Consider the following 18491-nt stretch of genomic DNA (forward strand, 5'->3'; position numbering starts at 1 on the left):
CAAAGTCCTTCAGACTAGCTACACCTTCACCAGCTACCCTGCAGTCTACAAAGTCCTTCAGACTAGCTGCACCTTCACCAGCTACCCTGCAGTCTACAAAGTCCTTCAGACTAGCTGCACCTTCACCAGCTACCCTGCAGTCTACAAAGTCCTTCAGACTAGCTGCACCTTCACCAGCTACCCTGCAGTCTACAAAGTCCTTCAGACTAGCTGCACCTTCACCAGCTACCCTGCAGTCTACAAAGTCCTTCAGACTAGCTGCACCTTCACCAGCTACCCTGCAGTCTACAAAGTACTTCAGACTAGCTGCACCTTCACCAGCTACCCTGCAGTCTACAAAGTACTTCAGACTAGCTGCACCTTCACCAGCTACCCTGCAGTCTACAAAGTACTTCAGACTAGCTGCACCTCCACCAGCTTTGAGAACACTTTCATGATCAATCATTATAAAACACATCATATATATTATTCTGAAATGGACCAATCTGCACAACGACTACTTTTACTGTCGCTACTTTCACTATATGTTGATGAGAATACTTTTCTACTTTTAGTTGAGGATAATTTTGAATGCAGGACTTTTACTTGTTTACAGTACTAGTATTCCTACACTCTGGTACTTCTACTTTTACTCAAGTACAAGATCTGAGTACTTCTCCCACCTCTGGACACTTCCATCAGCCCCCACGCCACTGCCGCTGTCTCCCTGCCCGCTCACGCTCTTCTCACCGACTTACTCATTTTGCTCATTCTGGCTGCGTCAATCCTTTACAAGTACTTACTCTCACTCTCTCACACTCTCACACACACACACACACACACACACACACACACACACACACACACACACACACACACACACACACACACACACACACACACACACACACACACACACACACACACACACACACACACACACACACACACACACACACACACACACCACACACACACACACACACACACACACACACACACACACACACACACACACACACACACACACACACACACACACACACACACACACGAACACACGATAGGAGTGCGGCATGAAAGCCTGACACTATACAGTATATTATATATGTGAGGAATCTTGAATCGTGAACATTTCAATAACACTAGACAACTTGTTTGCTTTAATTTACACATAGGAGTTCATGTTTAAGATAAGATGACCTTTCATTAATCCCCACTCTGTTATTGTATACACACACATAGGTGTCAGAGCAGAGGCTGAGGAGCAGTTGGGGGTGTGGTGCCTTGCTCAAGGATTGAAAGGTGCTATATAAATAAACTTGCCTTGCCTATATAACTGTCTGCCAGTCCGATGTCCCGGATAAATGAAAGCTCCGACTGGCACAGCAGAAGAAGTACTGCTTGAGTTGCACCAGGTGATACTTCTTTAAAATGATTACAACACATTCAATGATGTCTTGCTTTAAACACAGTTTGTGCAGTCTTTCTTTCAACATATAAACTATATGTATGAAGGTGATGAATAATAACCCCCCCTCTCTTCTAAATTGTCAGATACACTCCTTCTCTTCTTGCCTTTCAAACTACTGTAATAGCCCTAATCACACTGCATCACAGCTGACCAGAGAGAAAGGCAGCTCAACAAAAGGCTCAGCAGATGGTCTCCAGTAGTTTCCCCTGAAGGCAGAACTGGCGGAGGTGAAACACCCGGCGCCATGTCACCGGAGAAACTGGGATCCTATGTCTACAAAGCTGGAGCAGCACATACCAAAGCCTGGCTGTTATCAATGCACCGGGTGTTTCACACGGTATGATGGCACTTACATGCAGCGTGTCTTGTTGCTGCTGGCAGCTCTGAGCAGAACAGAAGGACCCTGTTGTCTCGTGACAGTGGCACCACAATGACACCGCACGGAGACACCGGGGGGTCAAAGTGGAAACTGTTGCTACTTTTGTCCTAAATGCAAATCACTCACTCAGGTGTCAAAGTCAAATCATTTCAACCACATCACTGAGAGACTTTCTGCACGTCATTCACTAACTACGTCCACCTGTCCTGAGGAGGTGCACGGGTCAGGGAGTACACAGAGCAACACGTCTGAACAAAGAGGAACCGTATCAGCCTGCAGTCCAACAGCTGTGAACAAGGACGACATGTCGAGCATGTTGTGAGCCGTCAGGGACATGGCTGAGATCTCACTTTACAAGAAGCAGTTACTTGTGTCACCTGATGCAGGCTGGGAGAGTTGAAGTGAAGCGAACGCACGCACCAACTGACATGTGACTGTCTACGAGAAAAGGAGGTGTTCTCCATCCTTTACATTATAGACAGAACACAGACCGTCAAGCTGCTGCTGGAAACACGAGCATTCAGAGGGGCTTCTCACAGCAATACTCTCACCTGTGAGTACTGTAGGAAGAATATAGATTATTCTGACAATACCCTGACCCTAAACTGGACTGTCTCCCTTCTCTTGGTGACCAGCAGCGTGTTTAAAGAGGCCTTATTTAGCTTGTGGGGTTTCCCTTCCCTGCAGTGTGTTCCTCCATTCGACTCCTGTCACTATGTGACACGTGTACTCTTATTGGCTAGCGCTCCAACACATTGTACATGATAGGCCAAGTTCTGGGATATCTCTTAAGCAGTGATTGGTCAATAAGCTGTTGACCAATCACAACAGAGCCGGCCAGCTAACTAATCAGAGCAGACTGGGCTCTGGTTTCAGACAGAGGGTGAAAAGAGGAGCTGCAGCAAGAACATATGTCCCAGGAACCTTTTGGAACCTGAACATTAGCATAATATGTATGTTCAAAGGGCAGCACGCTGTCACTGACCAGACGGGTGTGCAGGGAGTCTGGCAGACACACCCTTCAGACGGCGAGTGCCACTGGGGTTTGCAACATGAAAAACATCCATTCAAAACAGGAGGGATCCTCAGTGACACGGTTGTTGGCCCGGTGGCATATGGCCGGCTGGTGGAGACACGTGTTGTTGTCACCGACACACCACAGGCCCTGCGCACTGATTTCATCATCCCAGTACATGTCCATGCCTCCCAGAGGGCAGGTCTTCTCTGAAGGTAACCTGTGATTATGTGCGGTGGTCACAGTGGCATCAGGTGTGGATGCTACTCTGCCTGGAGGCCTTGGCGTGCACAGCTTGTTGCGTTAGGGAGGGGACTTCATTACTGCCATGGCAGCCATCTCACTGCTACCTCTGCAGAAGAACTCAATATTGCATTTTTATAAACTTTCAACACTCCCATCAGACATGTTCTGCAAGCTGAACTTCCAATTTAGCATTCACCCCAGAGGCCAGGCGGGAAGTCATAGATTGGTTTAAAGAAGACGGCGAATGAGGAAGAATGTAACTGAAAAATGCTTTGCAGTGAATCAGGAGGCGGACAGACAACCGACTCACATACCAACAGCCTGAGTTCATATGAATAGTGTCAACAATCTAAAACAAAGAAAACTGAAAATGAACTCCAAAAATAGAACTGCCGCTGAGGCACCAGAGAATCTTACGGAGGGAATGATCCAAGTCCAGGCAAAAACGCCTTTCCAACGTTTATTTCTATGATCCAGTATCAACAAAAGTACAATTAGCTATGGTTCATGTTGTTGTGCTGCAGCCGGCCGGTAGCTGGGAAACACGCCTGTACTGGTGCGCTATCCCACCGCCCCCTGTCTCCTACATGTGCACATCACCAGGTGTCCAAATCACCCTGTGCCCTAAAACTGCCTTCAAAATAAAAGCATAACAAATTACTTTAATTCAACTAGAATAATTGCAAGAAATAATGATACATTTAATACAAAATAAAAACAGCAAGAAAATAAATGTTTGAGAATTAAAAAATACAACGAATATCCATTGAAATGCATTCTCCCACCCCACGCCGCTCCTCCGCTCCCTCCACTGGCTTCCGGTAACTGCTAGAATCCACTTCAAGACAATGGTACTTGCGTACCATGCTGCGAATGGATCTGGCCCTTCCTACATCCAGGACATGGTTAAACCGTACACCCCAGCACGTGCACTCCGCTCTGCATCAGCCAAACGGCTCGCTGCACCCTCGCTGCGAGGGGGACCCAAGTTCCCATCAGCAAAAACACGTGGGTTTGCTATCCTGGTTCCAAGATGGTGGAATGAGCTCCCATCAGGAGCTCATTCCACCATCAGGACAGCAGAAAGCTTACACACCTTCCGGCGCAGACTGAAAACTCATCTCTTTTGACTCCACCTCGAGCAATAGAACTATTAACAAAGAACTGCTAACAGAGCACTTATATACTAATACAGGGCTGGCTTACCTAAAGCCAGTTGAGTAGCACTTGAAATGTTTTTGCTCTATGAAGCCTGATGTACTTTATGATTCTGTTTTCTTCAAGTTTGTATTTTGTTGGTCGAACGCACTTATTGTAAGTCGCTTTGGATAAAAGCGTCAGCTAAATGTAATGTGATGTAATGAAATGTAATGTAATGAAATGTAATGTAATGTGATGTGATGTAATGTAATGTAATGTAATGAAATGTGGAGAAGAGGGTGCGAAATGGGGATAGTCCCTATCATGAAAGCATGTATTTGAAGTGGTAGCTGAAGCTGTAAGGTAAGTAGAAAAGCAATCCTGCATTCACTTGATAAAAAAAGACTTTGCTCTATGAGCACGACAGGTTTGTTGGTGCACCATAAACACAGAGATGTAACTAGTTCATTAACTCAAGTAGTGTACTCACATTTTTATTTTTGTAATGGATTAATGTGAAGAGCATTTTCAATGAATCCTTCTTTTCCGGCTGATGTCGTCATATATCAGTGTTTTCAACCAGGACTGAGCAGTGACCTTCTGACCAAACACACCTGTTCAACACACACTGCCCTCCGTACCTATTCTGTGGACTGTGTGTCCAGCTTAGGCCCAGGACCTTTCCTACCAGTAGATTGGCTTTTATAACAGTACTGACACACTTGGGAGTGATGCACACTTAATGTGTTATCTCTCTTGACTGCAATTGAAACTGCAGTGATGTGGAGACGGGACGGGTGGCGCAGTGGTCTGTGCGTTTGATCATCAAGGGGGCGTTGGGGAACTCCAGTTCGAAAAAATGTCCTTGGGCAAGACACTTCACCCGGATGTGCTCCTGTGGGTATTGTCCACAGTACATGACCATTACATGTATGATCTGTAATGTGTATTTGTAAAGCGCTTTGAGAGTCTTTGATAAAGCGCTATAATAAATATAAGGATTATTATTATTATTATCTGATGAGCTTCAGCGCCCAATCAGTAACTGAAGGATGTGCTTGTGCGTCCTTGCTCATGGCCGCTAGGTCGCTCTTTGGCTGCCCAATAGAAGCTCCAGAACGACGTCCAGTTGAAAAAACTGAAACGTTGACTTTAATTAAAAAAGCAATAATAGTAGGTTGAACCTAATATTTTTTATTTAAACTTAATATTATGGCTTTCAACTAATCTAATACAGTTATTCGAAATCTGTTGACATAATACATTTAATTAAAGTCAACGTTTCAGTTTTTGCAGTGAAAGAATCGAAGAGCAAGGAAATGTCAAATAAGAGACTTATGATGTTCCCTAGGGCTAAATACAGCCATCAGATGATGGGAGGGGGTGCCGGTGGACAGGAGGGCAGCTGACTGATGGGTCAACACTAAAGGCCACGGCAGACCATCAAAAGAGGCGGGAAAACACACAGGCAGGAAGTGAGCAGCATACATGTATGTATACTTTTAAAATATAACAAGTTAACCAAATGCCATGACTAAATGGGCTGGTCTGTGAGGGCTGAACGTGTGAAGGACCCTGCCTTCACTTTTCAGTCTGAAGTCAGTCTGAAGCTGCCTCAAGTCTCTCACGTAGTTGACACACGAGGACGATAACGCAAACGGACCGAAATAGAAATCAATATCGTCGATAAGTCTTCCGTCCACACGCAATAGGCACCATAAACGTATCCGTTCACACGAGACCGCTCGAAAGCGCTGGAGACGCTGTAGTACATATGGGGATGGGGAACAGTGGTCTAAACTGTTTACCCATGACATGATGTCACATCCTGTTTACAGCCTGCTATTTGAGCACTTCCGGGCAGAGGAGGCAGACGAATACTGCAGGAGAAACCTACAATAGAGGAGGGTCAAATGCTTTGAGTGTGTGCTCACAGCACTACAACGTATTTGCCAGAAAATAAATAAAGTATGAGAGCACACACCATACGTTTTTAGAGATCTCTCCACAACTGGAGTCCAGTCCACCGAAACTCAATGTGGAATATCTAAAGCAGCTACACTCGTCTGTGTGTCTGGTTGGTCTGAATTTCTGACCTTTGATTTTATCATTAGAGTAAACCCAGCCGTACTGATCAGTTTAAGATGGAAGACAGTGAAGTCAATACTGTGGTTAGTTATAGATCCCCCCCAGGGAATAACTATAATCATCAAGAAGCTGGTACTAAAACTAAATGACTGCCAAAACATAATGGTCATTATAGGTTTTAATTATTTGAAAAGGAAAACACCATCTGAGTCGCACACACAAGGCCATAACAGTGGTGATGCATGTTTGACAGGGTTGGAGATTCTCCAAATCCTATTTCCATTGGACTTTCAAAATGTAGGTCATGATTCGATTCGATTATATTTTCTTAAGCACTGAAGGCTTTGCTACTGTTAGACCATGGAGTAGTTCAGTTTGTTTTCTCTGGACACAATAAGCTTATTCTAATGGACATTTCAGAATCCAGATCCGGAGACCTGTAATGTTGTGGCGTATTTGCTTAGAGCCGTGTATAACTTGGACATATGGAATGATGTCCCAATGCACAACGCAGAAGAATTTGGTTTTGAGCCAAATGGAATGTGTCCTTGACCACATTGGTCTTGGATGAATCAGGAACAATGCGGGTATGGAGGAGGACGGGTGGGTCAAACAAACAAACAGAACCGTCATCCAGGAGACTGCTGTTCAAGTGTGTGAAATCAAAAGGTAGTTTTATTACTTATTCCTTAATTACTTAATAACTACTTAATCATGCAGCAAAACCATCTGTGTTTTTCTACCTGGAGTTTGTCTGCCTTAACATTACAAGAAAAACAGCTTCTCTCAAACAGAAGTGACAATGCAGTTCAGTTGTATTCAAATGTAAATTCATATGGGTGATAATTGTAAAAAACACTTGTTTGCATGTTGACTGAATCATGATCAAATGATTCCACCAGATGTGATAGTTGGTTAAACATATTATTAATGAAAACCTATCTGTTTCCATAGAAACATGGAAAATCCAGCCCAGGTTTGACTTCCTGATCTCGATGTACAGTGGTGGTGTGTTGACCCAGCACAGGGCTTATTCGTGCCCTTCGGCCTCTGGCTATTGCCATCCATAGCATTGTTTTATGTGTCGTATATTTATATATGCTGTTTTTGTGGAATACCATGTAAGGAGATATATGGAAACAACATGAGGATATATTAAGGCATTCTTTATCCTAGCTGTTAATATATTGTATTTCTAGATCAAGTGAAAGAGAGCAGTGTTAACTCTACAGCCCTGAATGAGAATGCCACGTATAAAACAGACCTCGTTAAATACTACAGAGGCTGAGGAGGAGTTCAGCCTAGAATATTCTATATGTAACACGTAACATCAAAGTACCATTGTGAGATAACCATGAAACCATTTTTTAATGTTAATTAAGCAATCCAAGAATTCTATTTTTTACAATAGTATTTTCCTGTAACTGAAGGAACCAGCACAAACAATGTATGCTTAACACATGTATAAAAACACGCACAAAGAGGAGAGGGAATAAAACATGTTGACAAATCAGAATGGAGGAAAGGCTTTGGTTGGGACTGTTGATGAGATTGACCCTGCATTAACACCAGTCACACAGCTAGAGGATTTTAATTTACAGCCAGGGCAAACGGTCAAAGTGTTAAAGGAAATTGTAGTGGTCAAAAATCCCCAGAGCACCTGACCTCTGACCTCATGCCTTATGATGGCAAATAGTTCCACCTGCAACACAACGGAGGTGAATATCATTCTGAGAGGTGCAAAGCATTACAAAACAAATCTCTCCATAGGCGTTTCTGTCTAGAAATAAATAATGATTACTCCCTGAACACTTTTCTTTGGACACACAACTGACAGACCAACAAGTCCCATATGGAAAGAGGCAGGGCTAACTTCTAAGTTCCATTTCAGAGAGATGTGTTTCTACTCAATGTTTTACTTATTCAACTCCTGGTAGCTGAGTAAAGCTGCCACGCTGCATCTCTTTAAGGCAGCAATGGATGTGTTTGGTAAAGGTGTTGTTTGTAGTGATTGATAAGCATCATTCAGCCTCTGTTAGCTCATTGTTTTGACTTCATGGTTTTACTGTTCTGGTTCAGTCTCACGGTTTTCATCAAACTTTTTTTCCAGACACACCAGTTAAGCTGTTTTCAGTACAAAAGTAATGTGAAAAAAAACCCCTGAAAAAAACATTATACACTCGCATTTAGGAGAGTGAATCAAGAACAAACCTACATCAGGTGGACAGAAACATGACTCCAAATAGATGCTGAAGGATAACATATATAAATACAATAGATAACCTAACATAATATGACATATATATATATATATATATATATGCTCATTGTTTTGGGACTTTAACTCGCAAACCTCCAAAACAAAGAAGCACTGGACCACCGCTACACTATATTATAGGATGCCTCTCGCCTTGTACCCCATGCAGCTTTGGCATTCTCGGACCACTGGTCCATGTTCTCCCTCAACACAGAAGCTGCTCCGCCTGTGCTCAACACTGTGAGGAGAGAATATAGCTGCTGCTTTCATTGCTACGGACCTACAACTCTGTGACACTGTGACAACACACATGTTGTGTAGTGGAAGCTTCCAATAGAACAAAGCGGGTCCAAACTGAACATTTCACTGTTTATTATTGCAGCAGTTTACAACAAGAACGGTAGTAGACGGGGAAACATGCACTCAACATCTCATTTCATTTCATTCATACATCAAACACAGAGCAGGATACTTCCTTGCACTTCAAAATAAAAGCATTTCCTTTCAACATTTCAACAATACAAGATTTGTGTGTAACTTTTTGCATAAACCACAACTCAGGCAACTACATTATGCCAAGAATGAGTTCTATACAATAATTCCTGTAAGCCAGGCCAGAATTGCACTGACAAAGAAGATCAGAGTGGACAATAAAAGCTAATTACGCTGTGCTACTCTGAAAAGTTGGAAAATAGCCATTAAACACATCATACCTGTCCACAAGATCACAGGATTCAGGAACTAGAGCTGTCTCCCTGAATTTCTGCGGCCCTGACTCTCTAGGACAGTGGTTCCCAAACGGTGTGCCGCGGCACACTGGTGTGCCGTGGGGCAAGTCCGGGTGTGCCGTGGGATTTTGTGACAACCATACGCAATTATACAACTACCCAAAAATAATTATTTTTTAATTTACTATATCAGTACTTTGTAGGTTTATATGTACGTAATCTGCGCGACTTGCGCGTCCACATCTCCACCTGCAGTGCTGCATACACATGGCTGAGTCAGCGATAACTCTCGAGGGGTGGAGCCGTGGAGGTATGCCCATTATTTTGAGTTCATCCGAAGAATAGACAGGAATGTGACGGTGAGGTGCAAACTGTGTCCAGGCCAGAAGCTGTTATCCACTGCTGTAAACACCACGTCAAACCTCAACACACACCTGCAAAGAACACATGCTAAGGTGGAGCTACCGCACACGCTATTTGTTGTTTGTTTATATCACAGTCTGTTCTTCTTCTCTGTCTTCCGGTTGTTGCCTGCTTTGAATGACGAATACACACTACCGCCGCCTGCTGGTAAGGAGAGTTATTGCCACTCACGCATGCGCAGTTCGTACGTGCTCGGCTGAAGTCTTTGCGGTGTCTGGTTCCAGTGCAACACATGGCCAACACGCAGGAGAACACGCCGACGCAACAGCGTGAGCAGAGATAGACTGCGCAAAATATACAGATAGTAGGAGACAGAGAACAGCCACGGTCAGATAGGAAAACGAGTAAAGTAACGAGTTACTTTATGTAGAGAGTAACGAAGTAGTGTAATATATTACTTTTTTTTTAGTAACGACCCCATCTCTGCTGAAATGTTACATTTATAATTTGTAGTTCAGGACCATGGACAATGCAGCTTCCTTGCATTGACAGTTCTCTGTGCTGAATTTCCTTTGTCTCATGTTTAATGTTGTGACCTGTCTGGTTTAAATGAGTGTGTTGCTGCTTTGATGAAGCCTAATTTGATAACGTTTCAAATTAATTTCTGAAATATTTCGTTAATAAATATTTCATGAGTAATATAGTTGTCTTTGTCACATTTTATTTGGCATTAGTAAATAATTATGCACATTTACAGATATTTTACATGATATGAGAGATAACACGTGTTCTAACTTATAACACGTGTTAAAATAGCCCTTATAACTTATAAGGGCTATTTTGCACAATAGGTGTGCCTTGAGATTTTTACTTGTCCTTTGGTGTGCCTTGGGCACAACAAGTTTGGGAACCACTGCTCTAGGAGACTGCTGTTGGCCTACAGTACATGACGTCATAGAAAAGAGATAGATTACTTTACCCCACGGGTCAGTGGGTCCCTAGCTTCCAACAGACCGGAAGCAGCATTGTAAGTCTGGGGTAAAAAACACATCAAGCACCATCAGCACTGGCATCCCCCAGGGATGTGTTGTCTCCCCACTGATTGTTCTGCCTCTACACACACAACTACAATCAGGAGATCCAGATGTTCAACTCATAAGCCTGTATTCACAAAGACTTTTCCCTAGTGACAAGGTGTTCAGACAAATCTTAGAATTCTGACATTATCAAATAATTACCCCCTTATAGTAAACACTATCTCCTAGTACATCTAAAAGTCATTCAAACCCTCGAGAGAGCCCAATGTAGGACTAGCAAGGAGGACTTGAAAGAGCCTTAAGAGTTTATTAAGCAGATGAATAAATGGCACATCTGAATCAGAATCAGTTTTGTTACCATGTAGGTTTACACATACCAGGAAATTGCCTTGGCATAAAGGGTGCATACAAAAGACAAAGAGGTAGAACTATTCGCCAAACGCTGAACGACATCATCAGTTCAGAAAACATCACGCAGGTAGGTGTTGTTTAGGTTTGTGCATTCATTAGAAATCTCTCCCACACACAGCCAGCCAAAATGCCAGCTAAGAAAAAGATCACAAGAGATATTCGGGAGCTGGTCAAATGTAACAGTGTTGCTGGTTTATAGATGACAACTATCGCTGCTGATCAGCACGGCAGAAGTCACAGAGAACAGACCCGTTAAATAGATGCAGTACTACATGTACCTACATGTACCAGCATGATGAAAAAAACGTAAGCCAATAAATATAGCAACCAGCAAGAGAATTAGGCTACTGCGCAAGTAGGGCTATGTGTTCAATACATTGCAATTACACTGTCTTAACAGTGTATTTGAGATGGCAGATATTACTGTCCGTTGTATGCACATTATCACTTGTTTTAACGATTGTCCCATCGCACCATCACCTCGCAGCAGGGTCTCCTCCTTACTGAGGGAAGGTTTGTTAGACTGACTTTGACATTCTGTGTGTGTTTCAGAATGTTTGTGAACACACTGAAGTTTTTAGATTACACAAATCATCAGCTTGATCTGGGAGGGCGATGAGTCAGCAGACAGTGGGGTGGGGGGACAGCTGGCCCTCAGGTACGCTCAGGACAATCTGGAAGGCTGGACTGTACACATACTCTGCCAATGAAGCTGATTCTGGTTTGGATATATGTCAGCATCGCTTGATCAATTAATAACATTCCATTTTGTAGAAAAATGCTGAAAATCCCAAGCATCACTACAAGAAGACCTTCTCTGTCAAATGTGACTCAAACAACAAGTGCAAATATCACACAAGGTTAGCAAGCATGCCAGTGTGTGAGCATACAGAGAAGCAGACTATATGTGGATGAAAAGGAAATAGCAAATCTATTGAAATACACTGTCATAAAGAACTAGAACGTAGTAATAACATATTAGGTACACATTTACTCAACACTGGAATCTGACATTTGCAAGTTTTGCAATAAAAGTTGTAATTCTGTTGAAGTTTTAAGTCTTAATTTGAGTCAATAAAAAGAAAAGTGGAACCACTCTTCCCAAAATGCAATTCTTTTCCATTAGACCTCCCCGGCCTCATTGTTAAACCGCACAGCTCCAGTAATGCAGGCTTACTGTCAAATGTTAAGACTAATGCCTGAACAGATTTAGAAAATCCACTTCACACCTTTTGTGTACTTTTGAAGGTAGTGAGGTCTACATGGATATTCTTTTTTTAACCTTTATGTATTCAGAGATTTCCCTGAGAGGAAGCGTCTGGTTTGCAGGAACACGCTGATCACATCCGCTCAGCTACACACATCCACACTGCTGGCCACGGAGCTGAGGGGTCTGAATTGGGGCCTCAGTGGCAGTATTAGGAGCTTTCACACCGGAGTACTTTTACCCGTACTTTTCCCGTTTAGTTCCGTTAGTGCCTGGAATTTTGCGTTCACACCAAAAAGAGAACTTAGTTCAGAGTACTTTTACCCCCATTGTTAGTGCCTGCTAGAGAGGTGAGGGGAGAAAAAAGCATGGGAGCGGTGGAGATGAGGAGGTGTCGGCGTTCTGGCGATTTACTCGGAAGGCTTCAGTAGAAGCTGCTGGGACTCCCAGCAGCTTCTACTGAAGCCAGTCCCCAACTCCGGGGACTTCCGGCCGGGGACTTGGGGTGGCAGTATACGCCGTGAAGTTGTTTGCAGCCTGCCAGTAAGCCCAAAGCAGAAGAAGAAGAAGTGACGTCAGCGGCTCATTTGCGTAATCTTCCCTCAGGGAACTTATTCCGGTGTGAACGCGATCGGCCCTTAGTTCCATGGGGCACTAAGTGCTGGGAACTAATGGCGCATTTCCACTGCAGCGGGTAGCCCCGTTTAAGCGTCCTTAACCGTCCTCAAGCGGCCAGGCCTTTCCATATAGCGTAGCTCCGGCTACCGGGTACTTTTCCCCTCTTTTTACGGCCCCATAAAATCGTGGTTCTATCAGGCCAGGGTCAGGGCTGAACTAGTGACGTCAACACTCTCGACTGCTGATTGGTCAGAGAGAATCGTTACAAGATCGCGCGTGAGATCATCCCTAGCGTCGCATATATATCTAGAAGCAAGCTTGCAGCATTTTTATACACAGCATTTTTTGACGTTCCCACATCTCATTGGGGATGATCAAATCCAGCGGGAGCTCGACGGAACAACTCGAAATGTGAAAGTGTTCCAGGATGTCTCTGCACAGATGCCCCGCCTACACTGCGTTGCTACCCCAGGTCCTAAACTGTAATGGGAATGCGCCACGGCCTCGGACGGCCAGCGAGGCAGCCCGAGGCCTGAGCGAGGACGCTTAAACGGGGCTACCCGCTGCAGTGGAAATGTGCCATAAGTGCTGGGAACTAAGTACGGCAAAGTACTTGGTGTGAAAGCGGCTATGGAAGGAGGGGCTCTTCACCTTTATCACAGAGATACGAGGGAATAAGAACATTGAGGCCATCCCTGCGCTGGTGAACATTCAACAGAAAATACCAGAATACATGGTGAACTGTACTAATGGTGATTTACACACACACAAACACACACACACACACACACACACACACACACACACACACACACACACACACACACACACACACACACACACACACACACACACACACACATACACACACAGACACACACACGCACACACACACACACACACACACAAATAATATACACCAACACTTTTTGTATTGCCTTATACCAATACCTATTTAAGTGTTAAGATCAGGTTAGTTTGAGAAAGAACTAATGATATACTATTGCCTATGGAAGTAGTCAATGCAACCTCATAACTCTTCACCAATTTACTCCAATAATGCTCTCACTTGAAACTGAATCTTGTTCCTGGTTGGCTGACCTCCATAGAAGCCAAACAGCTAAACAGTTGGGTGGGGCTGGGCAGCTGAAGCAGGGTGATCGTCACATAACGCCCTTTACCTCTATGAGACAGGGGCCAAGGCACTGAGGAGAGTGGACAGCATGGCGAGCGTATTGCGTAAATACGGGCATACGCACCAGTATCAGTTAGTGCATGTGAGTCTCTTGAAACCAGGGATGCAAAAACATATAGTTTGTGATAGTCTCTATTCGCCTTTATAGTTGTATTCATCGTAATATAAACTCAAATACTCTTACCGTTACCCACATGTATTTCTTATTCTGTGTCTGTACTGTAAGTCAAAGTCAGGATACATCTACTGCCTTTATGATTCGATATTAAGTGTACAACTTTTGTGCGCACATCAAAATAGGTGCAATTGTGATTTTTGCGAAATTGTCACTGCACTTCCGGCGCAGACTGAAAACTCATCTCTTTCGACTCCACTTCGAGCGATAGAATTACTATCAAAGCACTCATATACTAATAAAGGGCTGGCTTATCTAAAGCTAGTTGAGTAGCACTTGAAATGTTTTGGCTCTATGAATGATGTAGGCCTACGTATATGATTCTGTTTTCTTCAAGTTTGTATCTTCGAACGCACTTATTGTAAGTCGCTTTGGATAAAAGCGTCCGCTAAATGCAATGTAATGTCACTGAATTAGACTCTGATGATAAAAAAGTAGTGCAACACACTAACTGAATCACGGTGGAATATCATGGTGTTACGTTCCGCTGAAGCAGTAGAACATTCTGCCTGCGCTCACCGTGCGCACTACTGCTCTGTTTGATAACAACTCTTAACTGAATTGTTTCAGCAGCCCAGACACTTCACACCGACGGAGAGGAGAGGAGAGGAGAGGAGAGGAGAGGAGAGGAGAGGAGAGGAGAGGAGAGGAGAGGAGAGGAGAGGAGAGGAGAGGAGAGGAGAGGAGAGGAGAGGAGAGGAGAGGAGAGGAGAGGAGAAGAGAGTCTTAGAAATACGCGACATGTCCGTGGAGCAAAACGCTAACTGAAACCATCCTGTTCATTCGGGTACGCGTTAAAAGCCCACCCATGTTCTGCGTGCGTCAGAAGCCTGATGGACACACACGCACACACGGGGAGAGAGAGAGAGAGAGAGAGAGAGAGACCTTTAAACTGAGTACTAAAAGAGAACGGCAGGCACTCTGTGGGTGCATTCTGCGTCCTGACAGGCATTCATCGTGATTGTTTTGCCCCACGAGCCAAAGCCCACTCAATCATATCAGATGTCAGGAAAAGAGTGAAAGACAATATGTGAATTTAAGCGAGGCACCTGCCCAGCATGACGCCCATAACTCACCTGATATGCAGACAATCACATTGGCTTGAAGAATGATCAATATTTCCCAAATGATATCCATCCTCTGTCTTCATTCCACGTGCATTCCACACAGGTTAGAAAGAAACACACACAGATGTCCTGCTCTCTCTCACTGATCCCGCGCTGCGCCTTCCTCCAGGTATGGTCCACTCCACTCAGAGAGCAGGTGATCACAGACAGGGGAGGGAATGTAGACGAGCACACCACTAAATGTAACAATTCCAGATATGGTGAGAAAAAATGTGAACTCCAGAGAAAGAGCCTGTTCAGTTCACAGCAGTATTCCAGAGCGCACTACGGACACGTCCATCCATCCATCTGGCGCCGATTCACAGAGTGGCCATCCCGTCCTCACCGGGGGGAGTCACACATGACCGAGTCAGGAAGCCTCTGTGTGCGAAGAGAGGAGAAGAACGCGCAGATTAGAGAGAGGGAGGGGGGGCAGCTGTGGATCACACCTACAAGACGCCTCACAACTCCAAACTCGCAGCCAGGTGGCGAGCCTCCGATATACACACTACACTGAGAGGGACCTGCGGGAAGCTGCGCGGAGTAACACTAGCATTTCCTGTTTGGACTGTCAAAATAAAAGCTTTAGTTTGTTGATTTAGGTTGGCTTGCATTTCCCTGATCAGGATTACAATTTATACGAAGTGTGAAGATAAAATGTGGACATAAAACCAGAACACATCAAACTTGCTATATATTGGCGCTTTCACACCAAGTACTTTGCCGTACTTAGTTCCAGTACTGAACTGATGAACTAAGTACAGATCGCGTTCACACCGGAATAAGTCCCCGAGAGAGGAGGTAAATTAAGCCGCTGACGTCACTTCTTCTTCTTCTTCTTCTTCTTCTTCTTCTTCTTCTTCTTCTTCTTCTTCTTCTTCTTCTTCTTTCTCCCATGAAAGTACCTGCTCTCTAGCAGGGACTGGAAAGGGTTTCTCATGAACTAAGTTCTAGTTCCGGTTCTAGTTTTTTGGTGTGAACGCAACATTTCAAGAACTATCGGAACTATACTGGGTAAAGTACTCTGGTGTGAAAGCGCCTTATGAGACACAAATAAATAAAAGTGCCCAGATTTATTTTTAAATACCATTATATTGGTAGGCAAGTGATTCAAACTATTCCGGGAACTCGTGCATATTCAGATGTCCTTATAGTTGTTTTATCAGTGCTTTTATTTTGTATAAACAACAACAGGACTTCCGGTTGTGTTCTGGATAACTTCGCAGAGCTTGATTTAGGGTTAGTCCCACCGCCATCCCACACACCCAGCACGAATTGTGGAGAGTAGAAATCTTTCCGGGAAAAGACTAGAGTGAGTGTGGGAAGTGTGTTATTGGGAGGTAAATAAAACACTCTTACAGCACATAAAAAGGGGCGGGGAACTCTGAACCGCGCGCAGCTTTGACGAACAGAGAACGTCTGTCCTGACTGATGAGAACTACAAGTGGACAGCAGAGGAAGAGGAGCGCAACCCAACCAGGTGGTTGGGACACTACTGACCTACTCACAGGAATGAAACGCTGATAATAATACAAACGGATTTATAAATAATATTCAGGGCGTGAGGGGGGTGCGCTCCCGGTCAGGCGGCGGTGCCTCCCTCTGTGACGGCCCGCAGAGGTCCTGCTGGCGGAGAGGGACAGGCACACACCGGGACACATCGAGGCATCCGCGATTAGGATTCACGAGGAGCGACGCGCGCGGCCGCGGACGCATGCAGCGGGTGCGCGCACAGACAGGCGGAAGCACAGGTGGAGGAAAACCGAGCACTGCAGAAAACCATGTCTTATGTGGCGGTGAAATATTGTTTGTGTTTAATGGAATGGTGGTTGTTACTCTGAAGAATAAAGCAAAAATACACACACAGCAGTACATTTGACACCCCAACAATCATGTTTACATAAAATAATGTCACACTTCCAGATAGCACGATAATAATGTATTGTCAGATCAAGTCTGAAATGTTACCTGTATCACAGCAGCTACATTTGAAACATCATACAAGGACAAATATTAGGACATGATGAAAGGAATAGAAACATTTCACATAACCTCACAATCACCGAGAGGAACATGCTCAAAGACCCTCAGTGGTACTCAACCTTGTCCTAATCAGGGGGGTATACTACGAAGCAGGATTTTCGCTTAGCCGGCTAAATTCAGGGAAAACTCCGGCTTTCCGGCCCTACGAAGCTGGTTCTCTTTTTAGCAGGCTAGATCTCCATGGTAACTTATGCTTAGCGGCTAACCTGGTCGGGACCAGGGGCCTATACTACGAACCTGGTTCAACCTAACCTGGATATGTTTGAGTTAGCCGGTTGGCCTAATCCAAAACATACGCGCTCTCGCTAAACTGTACTACGACGCTGGTTATCAAGTGGATCGCTCAAGCCAGCCGTGTCCTATCTAGTTAGGTGCGCGTTCACATGAAAGGGGTGGTATCTGGAGCATTCGACCAATCACAAACATGGAGAAGCGTACTGACAGCACAGCGTCATACTTCCTGAATGAAAAGTGAACTTTAATACTAGTCAAAAATGAAGAAGTTAAACTTTAAACATCCATGACTTAAACACTTTATCCAGGATCAAAGCCTCAGAGCTGCACCTGCAAGGTGAACACAGCTGGTAAAAGAAAAAGTGTTTGAATGCGTACATTAACAGGTTTATGATATCACTGCCCCGTCTAAAACACGATCTGACTTTAATTACATTTGTCTCGAGTGTTTCGTCAACTTATGTGTTCCTTAAAATAATACTTCTGCATACAGTCTGTGACACTGTGAGTGCTGCACGGCCAGATACGGCTCAGCTGATAAGGAGATATATGATACATTATGAAGTGATATGCCGCGGACTGTACTTAATGTACTCTGATCCGGTTACTTATGTTGTGGCAGATATTTAATTCACTTTCTTAACGCTAATGTTCTAACAGTCAGATTGCTCTGAAGATGGAGGTGAAATTCTATTCATGTTCACGTTCACACAGTCGGTGATTTTTGCCGGCCGTCTTTCCTGCGACGGCAGTTTTTCTGCATTTCCTTTCTCCTGTGATATGACTTGATCGCTTT

General features: G+C 44.2%; 1 protein-coding gene across 1 annotated transcript in view; it reads right to left on the bottom strand.

The window, feature by feature from the left end:
- ca10a (carbonic anhydrase Xa) overlaps positions 1–15913 on the bottom strand; it is a 439876-nt gene extending 423963 nt beyond the window's left edge. Inside the window, exon 1 of the mRNA XM_034075221.2 lies at positions 15389–15913. Within this exon, the coding sequence (XP_033931112.1) occupies positions 15389–15449 (61 nt within the window). The 5' untranslated portion in view covers positions 15450–15913. The remainder of the gene's footprint in view (positions 1–15388) is intronic.
- Between the last annotated feature and the right edge of the window lie 2578 nt (positions 15914–18491).

The sequence above is a fragment of the Pseudochaenichthys georgianus genome, chromosome 23, assembly GCF_902827115.2.
Source record: "Pseudochaenichthys georgianus chromosome 23, fPseGeo1.2, whole genome shotgun sequence".
Taxonomy (NCBI): domain Eukaryota; kingdom Metazoa; phylum Chordata; class Actinopteri; order Perciformes; family Channichthyidae; genus Pseudochaenichthys; species Pseudochaenichthys georgianus.